General features: G+C 47.0%; 1 protein-coding gene across 6 annotated transcripts in view; it reads right to left on the reverse strand.

Moving 5' to 3' along the window:
• NEDD4 (NEDD4 E3 ubiquitin protein ligase) overlaps window positions 1-15,314 on the reverse strand; it is a 470,501-nt gene that overhangs the window by 24,440 nt on the left and 430,747 nt on the right. For all 6 annotated transcript variants that reach the window (XM_063926139.1, XM_063926140.1, XM_063926138.1 and 3 more), the window contains one exon: window positions 1,325-1,385. In XM_063926139.1, coding sequence (XP_063782209.1) covers window positions 1,325-1,385 — 61 coding nt within the window. The remainder of the gene's footprint in view (window positions 1-1,324; window positions 1,386-15,314) is intronic.

Below are 15,314 nucleotides of genomic sequence, written 5' to 3' on the forward strand. Positions count from 1 at the left end.
GGATGGATTCAGCATATATCGATATTGCTACTAAAAGTGTGAGTTTTTGCAATCTCAATTGCAAAGAATTGCACAGGTCGTTTCCGCCCAGAAATGGAAAAGACGCACACTGCAGTGTTTGCTAAGCATCGCCATCCATACGCAAAATCGGGGACATCAAAAGAGTAAAGTCAATCTGCGCTAAGCCAGAGCATCCACATATCTGCACATGCTATTGCATGCAAGTGATTGCAGATGACGTCAGATACTCGCCCGTCACGGCACACCTGCATTTTTGTCACAATGCCCACAAAATGCCATGTTACCACCCCTAATCATCTAGCATATACCACACATTTGCATTACTACTACTACTACTACTCCAGCATGTGATACAGCTTCAGTAATATAACGTACTACAGGACTGTGAGTAACATATACCCCACATTCAGTATACAGATGTGTCCTCATAGAACTAGCCTCAATATGCCATGTGGTGCGAGACGCCTGGTGTAAGTGAGCATCCTGGTTCCTTGATACACTGCTAGTGCCGGCCGTCTTTTACCTAAAACTGCATCTTAGTCGCAGTGCGATGTAACTAGGATGCTCCAAGAGACTGTGCTGCTTAAAGTGATATGTAAAACTTGTATATGTGTGTGTGTGACTGAGTCTGTATTCGAAACACAATGGAACTTGGCATGAATAAAAGCCGTGGCCGCTGCATTGTAGCACTTCATAGTCAGATTCAGACTCAGTGGCACAGATATTAAAGTGTCGCATATCAAATTAATCAGATCAGTCTCCAGGTGCGATCTATTCAGATCACATTGCAACTAAGATGCATTATCATGTAGAGACAAGCAAAAAAGCCAGCTGGCGCTAGCAGAGTCGCACAGGACCTGGCACACAGAGAGCTCCAGGTGTTTTTGTACACAGCCCTACGGGCTGAAAAACACAAGTTTGCGAGTTCAGGGCTACTGTAAGTGCGGCATACGGAAGCACTTTATTGTGCAACTAACTGAACTGACCCCTTATAATGGATAGTACAGGGTGATTCAAAAGTCGCAGTACACCCTTTTTTTTCAAAAACTGTGCAAGAAATGGGAAAACGGACTTAGATTTAAGCTGGCTGATTTCAATATAGCGCCCATGTTCGGTACATACCCTAAAAGATAGCCCACCTCACCCATACCGGAGTATTCATTTTTCTTATTTCCTGCACAGTTTTTGAAACAAAACTTTTGATTCACCGTGTACAAGAAAAACTATAAAACAAAACAAGAAAACACAAACAAAACAAGACAAGACTCTTACAGCAATGTTAAGCAGGTCTGAATTACAATACCTCTTTAAATGCCGCCATTTGTGTCTGTACTCTGTTCACGAACCTCCACTGTATGACCAGACTGATGGAGGGGGAAAAAAATGTATCAGAAACCAAAATCATCACTTTATTCATTGCTGCAGATGCCGGCCAGCATACTCTGAATCACAATGTTAAGATCTTAAAGTTGACTTGCCAAGTTAAACTCACCATTTCATGATCACAGGCATATTTAACATATTAAAACAATTAGTGATGGCTTTATATTGCTAGCATGAAACACAGTTACAAAAACAGCATTATAGCAAGGATGTATATATATATATATATATATATATATATATATATATATATATATATATTTATTTATTTTGCCATATACTAGTAAAATATTCACTGCAAACTTGCAAGGAGAATTTACCAGATATGTAAAGTAGATATGGTGGCAGTAAGAACTTTGTGTGACACTCCAATTTTTACATTGATCATTCTTCCTATTTATCTCCACAACACTGCCCACTAACATACAGTAGCACGAGTAGACAAGTCATTGCCTCTTAAGCAGGGTACAAACTGGACGACGTTGTGAACGATATTTCTCAACAACATTTTGTTGAAATCATCCAGTGCGTACCCGCTATATCTTCAGCAATGCATGCTCCTGCAGCTCAAACTAGTAATGTCGCAAGCGATGCAATGCTGCCGAACACAGCATGACCTGGCTCCGCCGCAGCAGACATCGTGCCCCGACGATGTCGGCAAGCTGTTAGGTCCCGCCTCCGCCAATATCGCTGGGAACACACATCGTCTAGTATATACCTGGCCTTACTGGATCAACTCAAGGTACTCTGTGCTGCTGTGAGCATTCTGAGATAATTAGTAAGACGTTTGTTGTGTAAAATTGATAATAAGGTATGCAAAAAAACTAAAGAACTGTAACACAAGAAATAAGGATTTGAAGTCACCTGTAGCATTATTTCCATCTCATTCACTATGTATGTGGCCTAATCGTATTTGTAAGCAGACAACATTAATAGTATAAATATCACCATATAAAAGTAAATGCAGTAGAACCTCTTCATAGGTGTTATTTTGAATATAGATCTACATCATTCATTTTACACTAATTCCCATCATATTTAGAAATTAGTTGTACACTTGGATTTTGTTTAATTCAAGTAATTCAAGCCACATCTATCAATAAAAGACCTGCTTTCACTTATCTTGCCTGCTTAGCTTCCTGCCAGTGTACAGGCTTTTTCTCATTGGGAATACCTAAACTCCCTTGGACTTTTGGATACTTTGCAGTCTATATTGTCACATCTGATTTAGTGAACTATTCTAAATACAGTAGCAAATAACCCTCAGCAATACCCATTTCACACCGCACAAATAACCCGGTATCGACATCGACACGGGTCGGTGTGTGGTGTGAAAGCGCCACAGTCGAAATCCCTGGTTGTCTGACCCAGTAATTTAACCCGGGAATAAAGCTGTGTTATTCCTGGGCTGAATACTGGGTCAGTGGCAGCATAAACGGGCTCCCAGGTTGATGCGACTCGGGACCCGTTCACTACAACAGGGAGAGGCGGCGCGGAGATGATCTTATCTCCCAGCGAGGCCTCCACCCCCCGCCGCTATGGCAACCTGCCCGGCATATTGCCGGGTCGGGGAAGCCAGCAGTAGCGTCCAATGCCGGATCCCACCCGGGAAGGACCCGTTTCCAATTCCCGGGTGGGATCCGGCATTGGCGGTGTGAAAGGGGTATAAGCTGAAACCTAATGGCACTCTGCTATGCTAGTGCTCCTGGCAACTTGTGCCACTTTTGACAACTGTGTTCTCACTGAGAATGTACACTACCAACATACGCACTACGACTGTCTGTCTGTCAGTTCATTCTTTGTAACTTGACCTTATACTTTATATAGTTATCTGTGGGTTCAACCCAAAGTCCTGTACTGGGGTTCTACTCATAAGACACCTTAATCTATATTTCTAAGGTAAACATTGTTCAACAAGATCAGTTTACGGTCTCATATTATGACAATCTTTAATGAATGAACTTCCGTCTCAAAATCAACAGAACTGATCTTGTCAAGTGCTTGAACGTAAGTGCCTGTTATAGGGAAGGGAAACAACGTACGTGGAGCTATATATTGCCACTTTATGATAACTACTGAAGGTTGGCCTCTTCCATTGCTTTTACTATATTTTAGTACCCAAACAGAAACCAATCACTTTTATAAGCAAACATTTTGTTAAGCAAATACTAAGCCAACATGCTTCTCACCATTTGAACAAACAAACAATTAAACTTCTTTCAACATATCACCTGATAAGATCATCATAACTTTCACCTTACTGATCAGCTAACCTCACTTTCTAACACTCTGACACCTTACTGCTATCCTCTTTCTAACACTCAGCAGCTTCTCTCACTTGCTTAACACTGATCTTTCACTTCTATCCCGTATTTGTGTGATGCCCTGGGGTGGTACGGCTGGGGTAGTTGGGGGTGCTCTGCTTCACAGAGGCGAAGCCCTATAATGTTAGGGACCTGTCCGACGAGGTCACCGTGAAGCAGGTGGGCAGGCTCATATATTGACAATATAGGCCAAGAACCTCGGATATAATGGTTGTTAGAATTATAATTTTAATGGTGTATGGTGCACCTGCACCCTTGTTCCTATATTGTAACTTTCACCTTACACCTGCCTCTGTTCAGCAATACAGTGGCTTTATATTGGAGATACTTAATGGAATTTGCAAGACTAAACATACAATATGATATGTAATAGACTGGTACTGTATATTGGAGAAAAGAATGCTGGGCGCATTAGCTAAAATAAACATATGCTTAATAGTGCATGTAGTGTCAGCTCACATAGTTTGCTCTACTGTGGACATTACAACCTGAACCTTCTATATCTGTCCTTCAATGACTATAATTGACTACTTATATATACAGACAGCTTGTAATGCAATGTTTCATTTATATGTTCCACTATAACATCTGCAAGCAAAGCAAACTCTTGGGTCAGATACAGATGCGCCCTCATACATGAAGTCGCAATACGCCACGCAGTGCGGAATGCCTGGCGTGAGTAGAGGTCCAGTGCAACTCCAAAAGCGTTGGGTGGCTTTTTTTTGCCAAAAAATGTGTCTTAGACACAACGCAATGCGACTAGGATGCACCAGGAGACTGATTAATTTGATATGTGACACTTGTATATCCATGTGCGATTGATGGGTAAATTTACTAAGAATTGGTTCTGGGTGAAATTAGAAATAGCCCTTAATCACTGAAACAAAAAATAAGATTTTACTTACCGGTAAATCTATTTCTCGTAGTCCGTAGTGGATGCTGGGGACTCCGTAAGGACCATGGGGAATAGACGGGCTCCGCAGGAGACAGGGCACTTTAAGAAAGAATTTGGATACTGGTGTGCTCTGGCTCCTCCCTCTATGTCCCTCCTCCAGACCTCAGTTAAAGAAACTGTGCCCGGAAGAGCTGACAGTACAAGGAAAGGATTTTGGAATCCAGGGCAAGACTCATACCAGTCACACCAATCACACCGTATAACTTGTGATAAACTTACCCAGTTAACAGTATGAACAACAATAGAGCATCAGATCAACCCTGATGCAACTATAACATAACCCTTATGTAAGCAATAACTATATACAAGCATTGCAGAAAAAGTCCGCACTTGGGACGGGCGCCCAGCATCCACTACGGACTACGAGAAATAGATTTACCAGTAAGTAAAATCTTATTTTCTCTAACGTCCTAGTGGATGCTGGGGACTCCGTAAGGACCATGGGGATTATACCAAAGCTCCCAAATGGGCGGGAGAGTGCGGATGACTCTGCAGCACCGAATGAGCAAACACAAGGTCCTCCTCAGCCAGGGTATCAAACTTATAGAACTTTGCAAAAGTGTTTGAACCAGACCAAGTAGCTGCTCGGCAAAGCTCTAATGCCGAGACCCCTCGGGCAGCCGCCCAAGAAGAGCCCACCTTCCTTGTGGAATGGGCTTTTACTGATTTTGGCAGCGGCAATCCCGCCGCAGAATGAGCCTGCTGAATCGTGTTACAGATCCAGCGAGCAATAGTTTGCTTTGAAGTAGGAGCACCCAGCTTGTTGGGTGCATACAGGATAAACAGTGACTCAGTTTTCCTGACTCTAGCCGTTCTGGCTACATAAACCTTCAAAGCCCTGACCACATCTAGTAACTCGGAATCCTCAAAGTCACGAGTAGCCACAGGCACCACAATAGGTTGGTTCATATGAAAAGATGACACCACTTTTGGCAGAAATTGCGGACGGGTCCGCAATTCCGCCCTGTCCATATGGAAAACCAGATAGGGGCTTTTATGTGACAAAGCCGCTAATTCTGACACACGCCTGGCTGAAGCCAAGGCTAATAGCATGACCACCTTCCACGTGAGAAATTTTAACTCCACGGTTTTAAGTGGCTCAAACCAGTGTGACTTCAGGAAACTCAACACCACGTTAAGATCCCAAGGTGCCACTGGAGGCACAAAAGGGGGTTGAATATGCAGCACTCCCTTTACAAACGTCTGAACTTCAGGAAGAGAAGCCAGTTCTTTTTGAAAGAAAATGGATAGGGCCGAAATCTGGACCTTAATTGAACCCAATTTTAGGCCCAAAGTCACTCCCGACTGTAGGAAGTGAAGGAAACGGCCCAGCTGGAATTCCTCTGTAGGGGCATTCCTGGCCTCACACCAAGCAACATATTTTCGCCATATCCGGTGATAATGTTTAGCCGTCACGTCCTTCCTAGCCTTTATCAGCGTAGGAATAACCTCATCCGGAATGCCTTTCTCTGCTAGGATCCGGCGTTCAACCGCCATGCCGTCAAACGCAGCCGCGGTAAGTCTTGGAACAGACAGGGCCCCTGTTGCAACAAGTCCTGTCTTAGAGGCAGAGGCCATGGGTATTCTGTGAGCATTTCTTGCAGCTCTGGATACCAAGTCCTTCTTGGCCAATCCGGAACAATGAGTATTGTACTCACTCCTCTTCTTCTTATGATTCTCAGTACCTTGGGTATGAGAGGAAGAGGAGGAAATACATAGACCGACTGGAACACCCACAGTGTCACTAGAGCGTCTACAGCTATCGTCTGAGGGTCTCTTGACCTGGCGCAATACCTCTGTAGCTTTTTGTTGAGGCGGGATGCCATCATGTCTACTTGTGGCAGTTCCCACCGACTTGCAATCTGCGTGAAGACTTCTTGATGAAGTCCCCACTCTCCCGGGTGGAGGTCGTGCCTGCTGAGGAAGTCTGCTTCCCAGTTGTCCACTCCCGGAATGAACACTGCTGACAGTGCACTTACGTGATTCTCCGCCCAGCGAAGAATTCTGGTGGCTTCCGCCATCGCCACCCTGCTCCTTGTGCCGCCTTGGCGGTTTACATGAGCCTCTGCGGTGATGTTGTCTGACTGAATCAGCACCGGTCGGTCGCGAAGCAGGGTCTCCGCTTGACGTAGGGCGTTGTATATTGCCCTTAGTTCCAGGATGTTGATGTGAAGACAAGTCTCCTGACTTGACCACAGACCTTGGAAATTTCTTCCCTGTGTGACTGCTCCCCACCCTCGGAGGCTTGCGTCCGTGGTCACCAGGACCCAGTCCTGAATGCCGAATCTGCGGCCCTTGAGAAGGTGAGCACTCTGCAGCCACCACAGGAGAGACACCCTGGCCCTGGGGGACAGGGTGATCAGCAGATGCATCTGTAGATGTGATCCGGACCACTTGTCCAACAGATCCCATTGGAAGGTCCTCGCATGGAACCTGCCGAAGGGAATGGCCTCGTATGATGCCACCATCTTTCCAAGGACTCGCGTGCAGTGATGCACCGACACCTGTTTTGGTTTTAATAGGTCTCTGACCAGTGTCATGAGCTCCTGAGCCTTCTCCATCGGGAGATAAACCCTCTTCTGGTCTGTGTCCAGAATCATGCCCAGGAAGGGCAGACGAGTCGTAGGAATCAACTGCGACTTCGGAATATTTAGAATCCAGCCGTGCTGTTGTAACACTTCCCGAGAGCGTGCTACGCTGATCAGCAACTGCTCTCTGGACCTCGCCTTTATGAGGAGATCGTCCAAGTATGGGATAATTGTGACCCCTTGCTTTCGCAGAAGCACCATCATTTCCGCCATTACCTTGGTAAATATTCTCGGTGCCGTGGAGTAGAGATGAGCGGATTCGGTTTTACTCGGTTTTACTCGGTTCTCAAAACCGAGTCTTATTGGCTCACGGATGTCACGTGTTTTGGATAGCCAATAAGAGTCGGTTTTAGGAACCGAGTAAAACCGAATCCGCTCATCTCTACCGTGGAGAGACCAAACGGCAACGTCTGGAATTGGTAATGACAATCCTGTACCACAAATCTGAGGTACATCTGATGAGGTGGATAAATGGGGACATGAAGGTAAGCATCCTTTATGTCCAGAGACACCATAAAGTCCCCCCCTTCCAGGCTTGCGATGACCGCTCTGAGCGATTCCATCTTGAACTTGAATCTTTTCAGGTATATGTTCAGGGATTTTAAATTCAATATGGGTCTGACCGAACCGACCGGCTTCGGTACCACAAACATGGTCGAATAGTAACCCCTTCCCTGTTGAAGGAGGGGAACCTTTACCACCACCTGCTGAAGATACAATTTGTGAATTGCAGCTAACACTATTTCCCTCTCTAAGGGGGAAGCTGGCAGGGCCGATTTGAAGTAACGGTGAGGGGGCATCTCTTCTAATTCCAGCTTGTATCCCTGAGACACAATCTCTATAACCCAGGGATCCACCTGGGAGTGAACCCACTTGTGGCTGAAATTTCGGAGACGCGCCCCCACCGGGCCTAGCTCCGCCTGTGGAGCCCCAGCGTCATGCGGTGGACTTAGTGGAAGCCGGGGAGGACTTCTGTTCCTGGGAACTAGCTGTATTGTGCAGCTTCTTTCCTCTACCCCTGCCTCTGGCAAGAAAGGACGCACCTCGGACTTTCTTGCCTTTTTGTGATCGAAAGGACTGCATTTGGTAATACGGTGCTTTCTTAGGTTGTGAGGGAACATATGGCAAAAAATTTGACTTTCCAGCCGTAGCTGTGGAGACCAGGTCCGAGAGACCGTCCCCAAAAAATTCCTCACCCTTGTAAGGTAAAACCTCCATGTGCCTTTTTGAGTCGGCATCGCCTGTCCATTGCCGAGTCCACAGGACCCTTCTGGCAGAAATAGACATTGCATTTATTCTAGAGCCCAGTAGGCTAATGTCTCTTTGAGCATCTCTCATATATAGGACAGCGTCTTTTCTATGCCCCAGGGTCAGTACTATAGTATCCTTGTCCAAGGTATCAAGTTCCTCAGATAAGGTATCTGTCCAAGCTGCTACAGCACTACACATCCAGGCCGACGCAATCGCCGGCCTTAGTAGTGTACCTGAATGTGTATAAATGGACTTCAGGATACCCTCCTGCTTTCTATCCGCAGCATCTTTTAGGGTGGCCGTATCCTGTGACGGTAGGGCTACCCTCTTGGATAAGCGTGTTAAAGCTTTGTCTACCCTCGGGGAGGATTCCCAGCGTAACCTGTCCGTTGGCGGGAAAGGATACGCCATGAGCATCCGTTTGGAAATCTGCAGTTTTCTATCTGGAGATTCCCAAGCCTTTTCACATAACTCATTTAACTCATGTGAAGGGGGAAAGGTCACATCCTGCCTTTTTTCCCCATACATATAAACCCTCTTGTCAGGGACTGGGGTTTCCTCTGTGATGTGCAACACATCTTTCATTGCTATGATCATGTAACGGATGGCTTTAGCCATTTTAGGCTGTAACTTTGCATCATCGCCATCGACACTGGAGTCAGAATCCATGTCAACATCTGTGTCAACAATTTGGGATAGTGGGCGCTTCTGAGACCCTGACGGCCTCTGCGACATAGGATCAGGCATGGGCTGAGACCCCGGCTGTCCCAAGGCTTCAGCTTTATCCAACCTTTTATGCAAGGAAGTAACATTATCATTTAAAACCTTACACATATCCATCCAATCGGGTGTCGGCGCCGACCCCACATTCATTTGTTCCCGCTCTGTTTCCACATAGCCTTCCTCGTCAAACATGCCGACACAAGCGTACCGACACACCACACACACAGGGGACGCTCTATTTGAAGACAGTTCCCCCACAAGGCCTTTTGGAGAGACAGAGAGAGAGTATGCCAGCACACACCCCAGTGCTATATGTCCCAGGAATCACACAGTAACTTAGTGTTAACCCAGTAGCTGCTGTATATACTGTTTTTGCGCCAAATTTATGTGCCCCCCCTTTCTTTTTACCCTCTTCTACTGTGATTCTGCAGGGGAGAGCCTGGGGAGCTTCCTCTCAGCGGAGCTGTGGAGAGAAAATGGCGCTGGTGAGTGCTGAGGAAGAAGCCCCGCACCCTCAGCGGCGGGCTTCTGTCCCGCGTTTCTGTGTAAAAATATGGCGGGGGTCCTTGCATATATACAGTGCCCAACTGTATATATGCTACTTTTGCCAAGAGGTCTCTAATTGCTGCCCAGGGCGCCCCCCCCTGCGCCCTGCACCCTACAGTGACCGGAGTATGTGGGTTTAGTGTGGGAGCAATGGCGCACAGCTGCAGTGCTGTGCGCTACCTCATATGAAGACTGGAGTCTTCTGCCGCCGATTTCGAAGTCTTCTTGCTTCTGACGCCGGCTTCTGTCTTCTGGCTCTGCGAGGGGGACGGCGGCGCGGCTCCGGGATCGGACGACCAAGGGTGCGATCCTGTGTACGATCCCTCTGGAGCTAATGGTGTCCAGTAGCCTAAGAAGCAGGACCTATCTTCAGTGAGTAGGGCTGCTTCTCTCCCCTCAGTCCCACGTAGCAGAGAGCCTGTTGCCAGCAGATCTCTCTGAAAATAAAAAAACCTAACAAAATACTTTCTCTCTAGCAAGCTCAGGAGAGCTCACTAAGTAGCACCCAGCTCGTCCGGGCACAGATTCAAACTGAGGTCTGGAGGATGGACATAGAGGGAGGAGCCAAAGCACACCAGTATCCAAATTCTTTCTTAAAGTGCCCTGTCTCCTGCGGAGCCCGTCTATTCCCCATGTTCCTTACGGAGTCCCCAGCATCCACTAGGACGTTAGAGAAATTACACATTTACCAAAAAGCGTTTTCACTTGCATCTTAGTCTTTCGATGGTGTATGTTGTTGCTCTGTGGCGTGTGCAAACTGTCGATTTTGCAGCTTTCGCATGGGAAGGCGCCTCAGAAGTCACATTTGAATGTGCTATAACCCGCAGTAGAATGCCTCACAAGTCACATGCCAGCACGCATCAACTCACGGCTCAATTTACTCCACACGTCACCGTAATGCAGACAAAATCCCCAATCAATCAGCTGGTGCAGGACACATGAAATCAGTGCCTGGATGCAGGCTACAGCAAAACCTGCCTCTGCAATGGTTGAGAGTTGAGAGTGAGTGCTGCAGATAACTTGGTGGGCTTTTATTAGCTTTCTGATTGGTTTAGTCTTAATTATAATGGTTTCAAATTCGCAAATTACTTCTTTTTACAAAAAACGCAAACTGACCAAGGCCAACCCTTAGTAAATTTCTCCCTGAGTCTGTAAATGAAGCACAAAGGAACTAGACATGGAAAAGAGCCACAATCACTGCATCGTAGCACTTTGTATGCATTCAGAGACCCACAGGACTAAAATGCATTTTCGTAAAAGACTATGCAAAAAAGATGCCTGACACTAGCAGAATCTGATGGGATCTGGCATGCCAAGAGGGGCCGTTTGGAAGGACTGCAGTAAAGCTATATAAAGATACATCTGTAGAAGAAATAGTTACATCTTAAAATAGCAGTAATAATAGTAATATTTATATAGCGCTTTTCTCCAGCAGTCGCTTCATAGACATTAAAAACATTATACTTTGTAAAAAGGATTTAGAATGACAGGAAGTAGAAAACCACACAAAAATAATTAAAAACAGAACTTACAGAGAACAATAAGCATAATGCAGGGTTGGAGCAGGAATTCTGGGTAAAAAATTCCACGGGATGTACATTCCACCAAAAGAGGTACCAGGCAAGCCAGCCATCTTAGGTGCACTACGTAGGATTACTCTAGGTCAGGGGTAGCCAACCCTGGTCCTCGAGAGCTACCAACAGTGCACGTTTTCCAGGTCTCCTCACAGAATCCCCCTGTGGATCTTTTAAAATGTGACTGTTAGTTATAACTGCACATGTGCACCTGCGAGGTGAGCTGAATAACGTGAACTGTTGGTAGCTCTCGAGGACCAGGGTTGGCTACCACTGCTCTGGGTGGAATTTGGTAACGCCTAGAAGTTGTGGCCCAAAATGGGTGGTTGCAGCATCCTAGCGCTAGGGGTAGTGACCCAACATAACCATCAGGTCCATGTATTTTTCATCCCATCCACGAGCGTACCAGGTGAGACAGCCATATTGGGCGCACTGCAAAGGTTACACTATGGTAGATAAGCCATACAAGGACCTGAAGCATATATGGGAAGACTGACGTGCAGTAGTATGACATACCCTGTATGAATAGAACCACGTGTAGTATATCCTGCCTACGGAGAAACCATCTGAGGAACCCATCTGGGGTGCACTGCGTAGGTTGGTTTGATCAGTGTTAATTTTGACAAGGACTTTCAATTTAGTTGGAAAACCTGTAGTTGGTTCAAAGTCACATTTTAGTCTTTTTCTTTTGCTTTGTTTTAGTCAAGATTTAGTCAGTGGAGCTCAGTTTTCTCTGACGTCCTAGTGGATGCTGGGACTCCGTCAGGACCATGGGGAATAGCGGCTCCGCAGGAGACAGGACACAAAATTTAAAAGTTTGACCACTAGGTGGTGTGTACTGGCTCCTCCCCCTATGACCCTCCTCCAAGCCTCAGTTAGGTTTTTGTGCCCGTCCGAGCAGGGTGCAATCTAGGTGGCTCTCCTAAAGAGCTGCTTAGAAAAAGTTTGTTAGGTTTTTTATTTTCAGTGAGTCCTGCTGGCAACAGGCTCACTGCAACGAGGGACTTAGGGGAGAAGAAGTGAACTCACCTGCGTGCAGGATGGATTTGCTTCTTAGGCTACTGGACACTAGCTCCAGAGGGACGATCACAGGTACAGCCTGGATGGGTCACCGGAGCCGCGCCGCCGACCCCCTTGCAGATGCCGAATAGAGAAGAGGTCCAGAAACCGGCGGCAGAAGACGTCTCAGTCTTCATGAGGTAGCGCACAGCACTGCAGCTGTGCGCCATTGCTCTCCGCACACTTCACACCAGCGGTCACTGAGGGTGCAGGGCGCTGGGGGGGGCGCCCTGGGCAGCAATGTAATATACCTATTCTGGCTAAAATATATCACATATAGCCCCTGGGGCTATATGGATGTATTTAACCCCTGCCAGGTACCAAAAAAACCGGGAGAAGAAGCCCGCCGAAAAGGGGGCGGGGCCTATTCTCCTCAGCACACAGCGCCATTTTCCTGCCCAGCTCCGCTGCGAGGAAGGCTCCCAGGACTCTCCCCTGCACTGCACTACAGAAACAGGGTAAAAACAGAGAGGGGGGGCACTTATTGGCGATATTTATAATATTTGAGCTGCTATAAAGGGAACACACTTATTAAGGTTGTCCCTATATATATTTATAGCGCTTGGGTGTGTGCTGGCAAACTCTCGCTCTGTCTCCCCAAAGGGCTAGTGGGGTCCTGTCTTCTATCAGAGCATTCCCTGTGTGTCTGCTGTGTGTCGGTACGTGTGTGTCGACATGTATGAGGACGATGTTGGCGTGGAGGCGGAGCAATTGCCTGTAATGGTGATGTCACCCCCTAGGGAGTCGACACCAGAATGGATGGCTTTGTTTATGGAATTACGGGATAGTGTCAGCACGCTACAAAAGTCGGTTGACGACATGAGACAGCCGGCAAACCAGTTAGTACCTGTCCAGGCGTCTCAGACACCGTCAGGGGCTGTAAAACGCCCTTTACCTCAGTCGGTCGACACAGACCCAGACACTGACACTGAATCCAGTGTCGACGGTGAAGAAACAAACCTATTTTCCAGTAGGGCCACACGTTATATGATCACGGCAATGAAGGAGGCTTTGCATATCTCTGATACTGCAAGTACCACAAAAAGGGGTATTATGTGGGGTGTGAAAAAACTACCAGTAGTTTTTCCTGAATCAGAGGAACTGAATGAAGTGTGTGATGAAGCGTGGGTTACCCCAGATAGAAAACTGCTAATTTCAAAGAAGTTATTGGCATTATACCCTTTCCCGCCAGAGGTTAGGGCGCGCTGGGAAACACCTCCTAGGGTGGATAAGGCGCTCACACGCTTATCAAAGCAAGTGGCGTTACCGTCTCCTGATACGGCCGCCCTCAAGGATCCAGCTGATAGGAGGCTGGAGAATACATTAAAAAGTATATACACACATACGGGTGTTATACTGAGACCAGCAATCGCCTCAGCCTGGATGTGCAGTGCTGGCGTGGCTTGGTCGGAGTCACTGTCTGAAAATATTGATACCCTGGATAGGGACAGTATTTTACTGACTATAGAGCAGTTAAAGGATGCATTTCTTTATATGCGAGATGCACAGAGAGATATTTGCACTCTGGCATCAAGAGTAAGTGCGATGTCCATATCTGCCAGAAGAAGTTTATGGACGCGCCAGTGGTCAGGTGATGCGGATTCCAAACGACATATGGAAGTATTGCCGTATAAGGGGGAGGAATTATTTGGGGTCGGTCTATCGGATCTGGTGGCCACGGCAACGGCCGGAAAATCCACCTTTTTACCCCAGGTCACCTCCCAGCAGAAAAAGCCGCAGGCTTTTCAGCCGCAGTCCTTTCGTTCCTATAAGAACAAACGAGCAAAAGGACATTCCTATTTGCCCCGAGGCAAAGGAAAGGGTAAGAGACTGCAACAAGCAGCTCCTTCCCAGGAGCAGAAGCCCTCCCCGGCTTCTACAAAGGCGTCAGCATGACGCTGGGACCTTACAAGCAGACTCAGGGGCGGTGGGGGGTCGCCTCAAACATTTCAGCGCACAGTGGGCTCACTCGCAGGTGGACCCCTGGATCCTGCAGGTAGTATCTCAGGGTTACAGGTTGGAATTCGAGAAGTCCCCTCCTCGCCGTTTCCTAAAGTCTGCTTTGCCAACGTCTCCCTCCGACAGGGCGACGGTATTGGAGGCCATTCACAAGCTGTATTCTCAGCAGGTGATAGTCAAGGTACCCCTCCTACAACAGGGACAGGGGTATTACTCCACGCTATTTGTGGTACCGAAGCCGGACGGCTCGGTAAGACCGATTCTAAATCTAAAATCTCTGAACCTGTACATACAAAAATTCAAGTTCAAGATGGAGTCACTCAGAGCAGTGATAGCGAATCTGGAAGAAGGGGATTTTATGGTGTCCTTGGACATCAAGGATGCTTACCTTCATGTTCCAATTTGTCCTTCACACCAAGGGTACCTCAGGTTCGTGGTCCAAAACTGTCATTATCAGTTTCAGACGCTGCCGTTTGGATTGTCCACGGCACCCCGGGTCTTTACCAAGGTAATGGCCGAAATTATGATCCTTCTTCGAAGAGAAGGCGTCTTAATTATCCCTTACTTGGACTATCTCCTGATAAGGGCAAGATCCAGAGAACAGCTGGAGGTCGGAGTAGCACTAACCCAAGTAGTGCTCCAACAACACGGGTGGATTCTGAATTTTCCAAAATCCCAACTGATCCAGACGACACGTCTGTTGTTCCTAGGGATGATTCTGGACACTGTTCAGAAAAAGGTATTTCTTCCGGAGGAGAAAGCCAGGGAGTTATCCGATCTAGTCAGGAACCTCCTAAAACCAGGAAAAGTATCTGTGCATCAATGCACAAGAGTCCTGGGAAAAATGGTAGCTTCTTACGAAGCGATTCCATTCGGCAGATTCCATGCACGAACTTTTCAGTGGGATCTGCTGGACAAATGGTCCGGATCG

The sequence above is a fragment of the Pseudophryne corroboree genome, chromosome 6 (assembly GCF_028390025.1).
Source record: "Pseudophryne corroboree isolate aPseCor3 chromosome 6, aPseCor3.hap2, whole genome shotgun sequence".
In the NCBI taxonomy this organism is placed as follows: Eukaryota; Metazoa; Chordata; class Amphibia; order Anura; family Myobatrachidae; genus Pseudophryne; species Pseudophryne corroboree.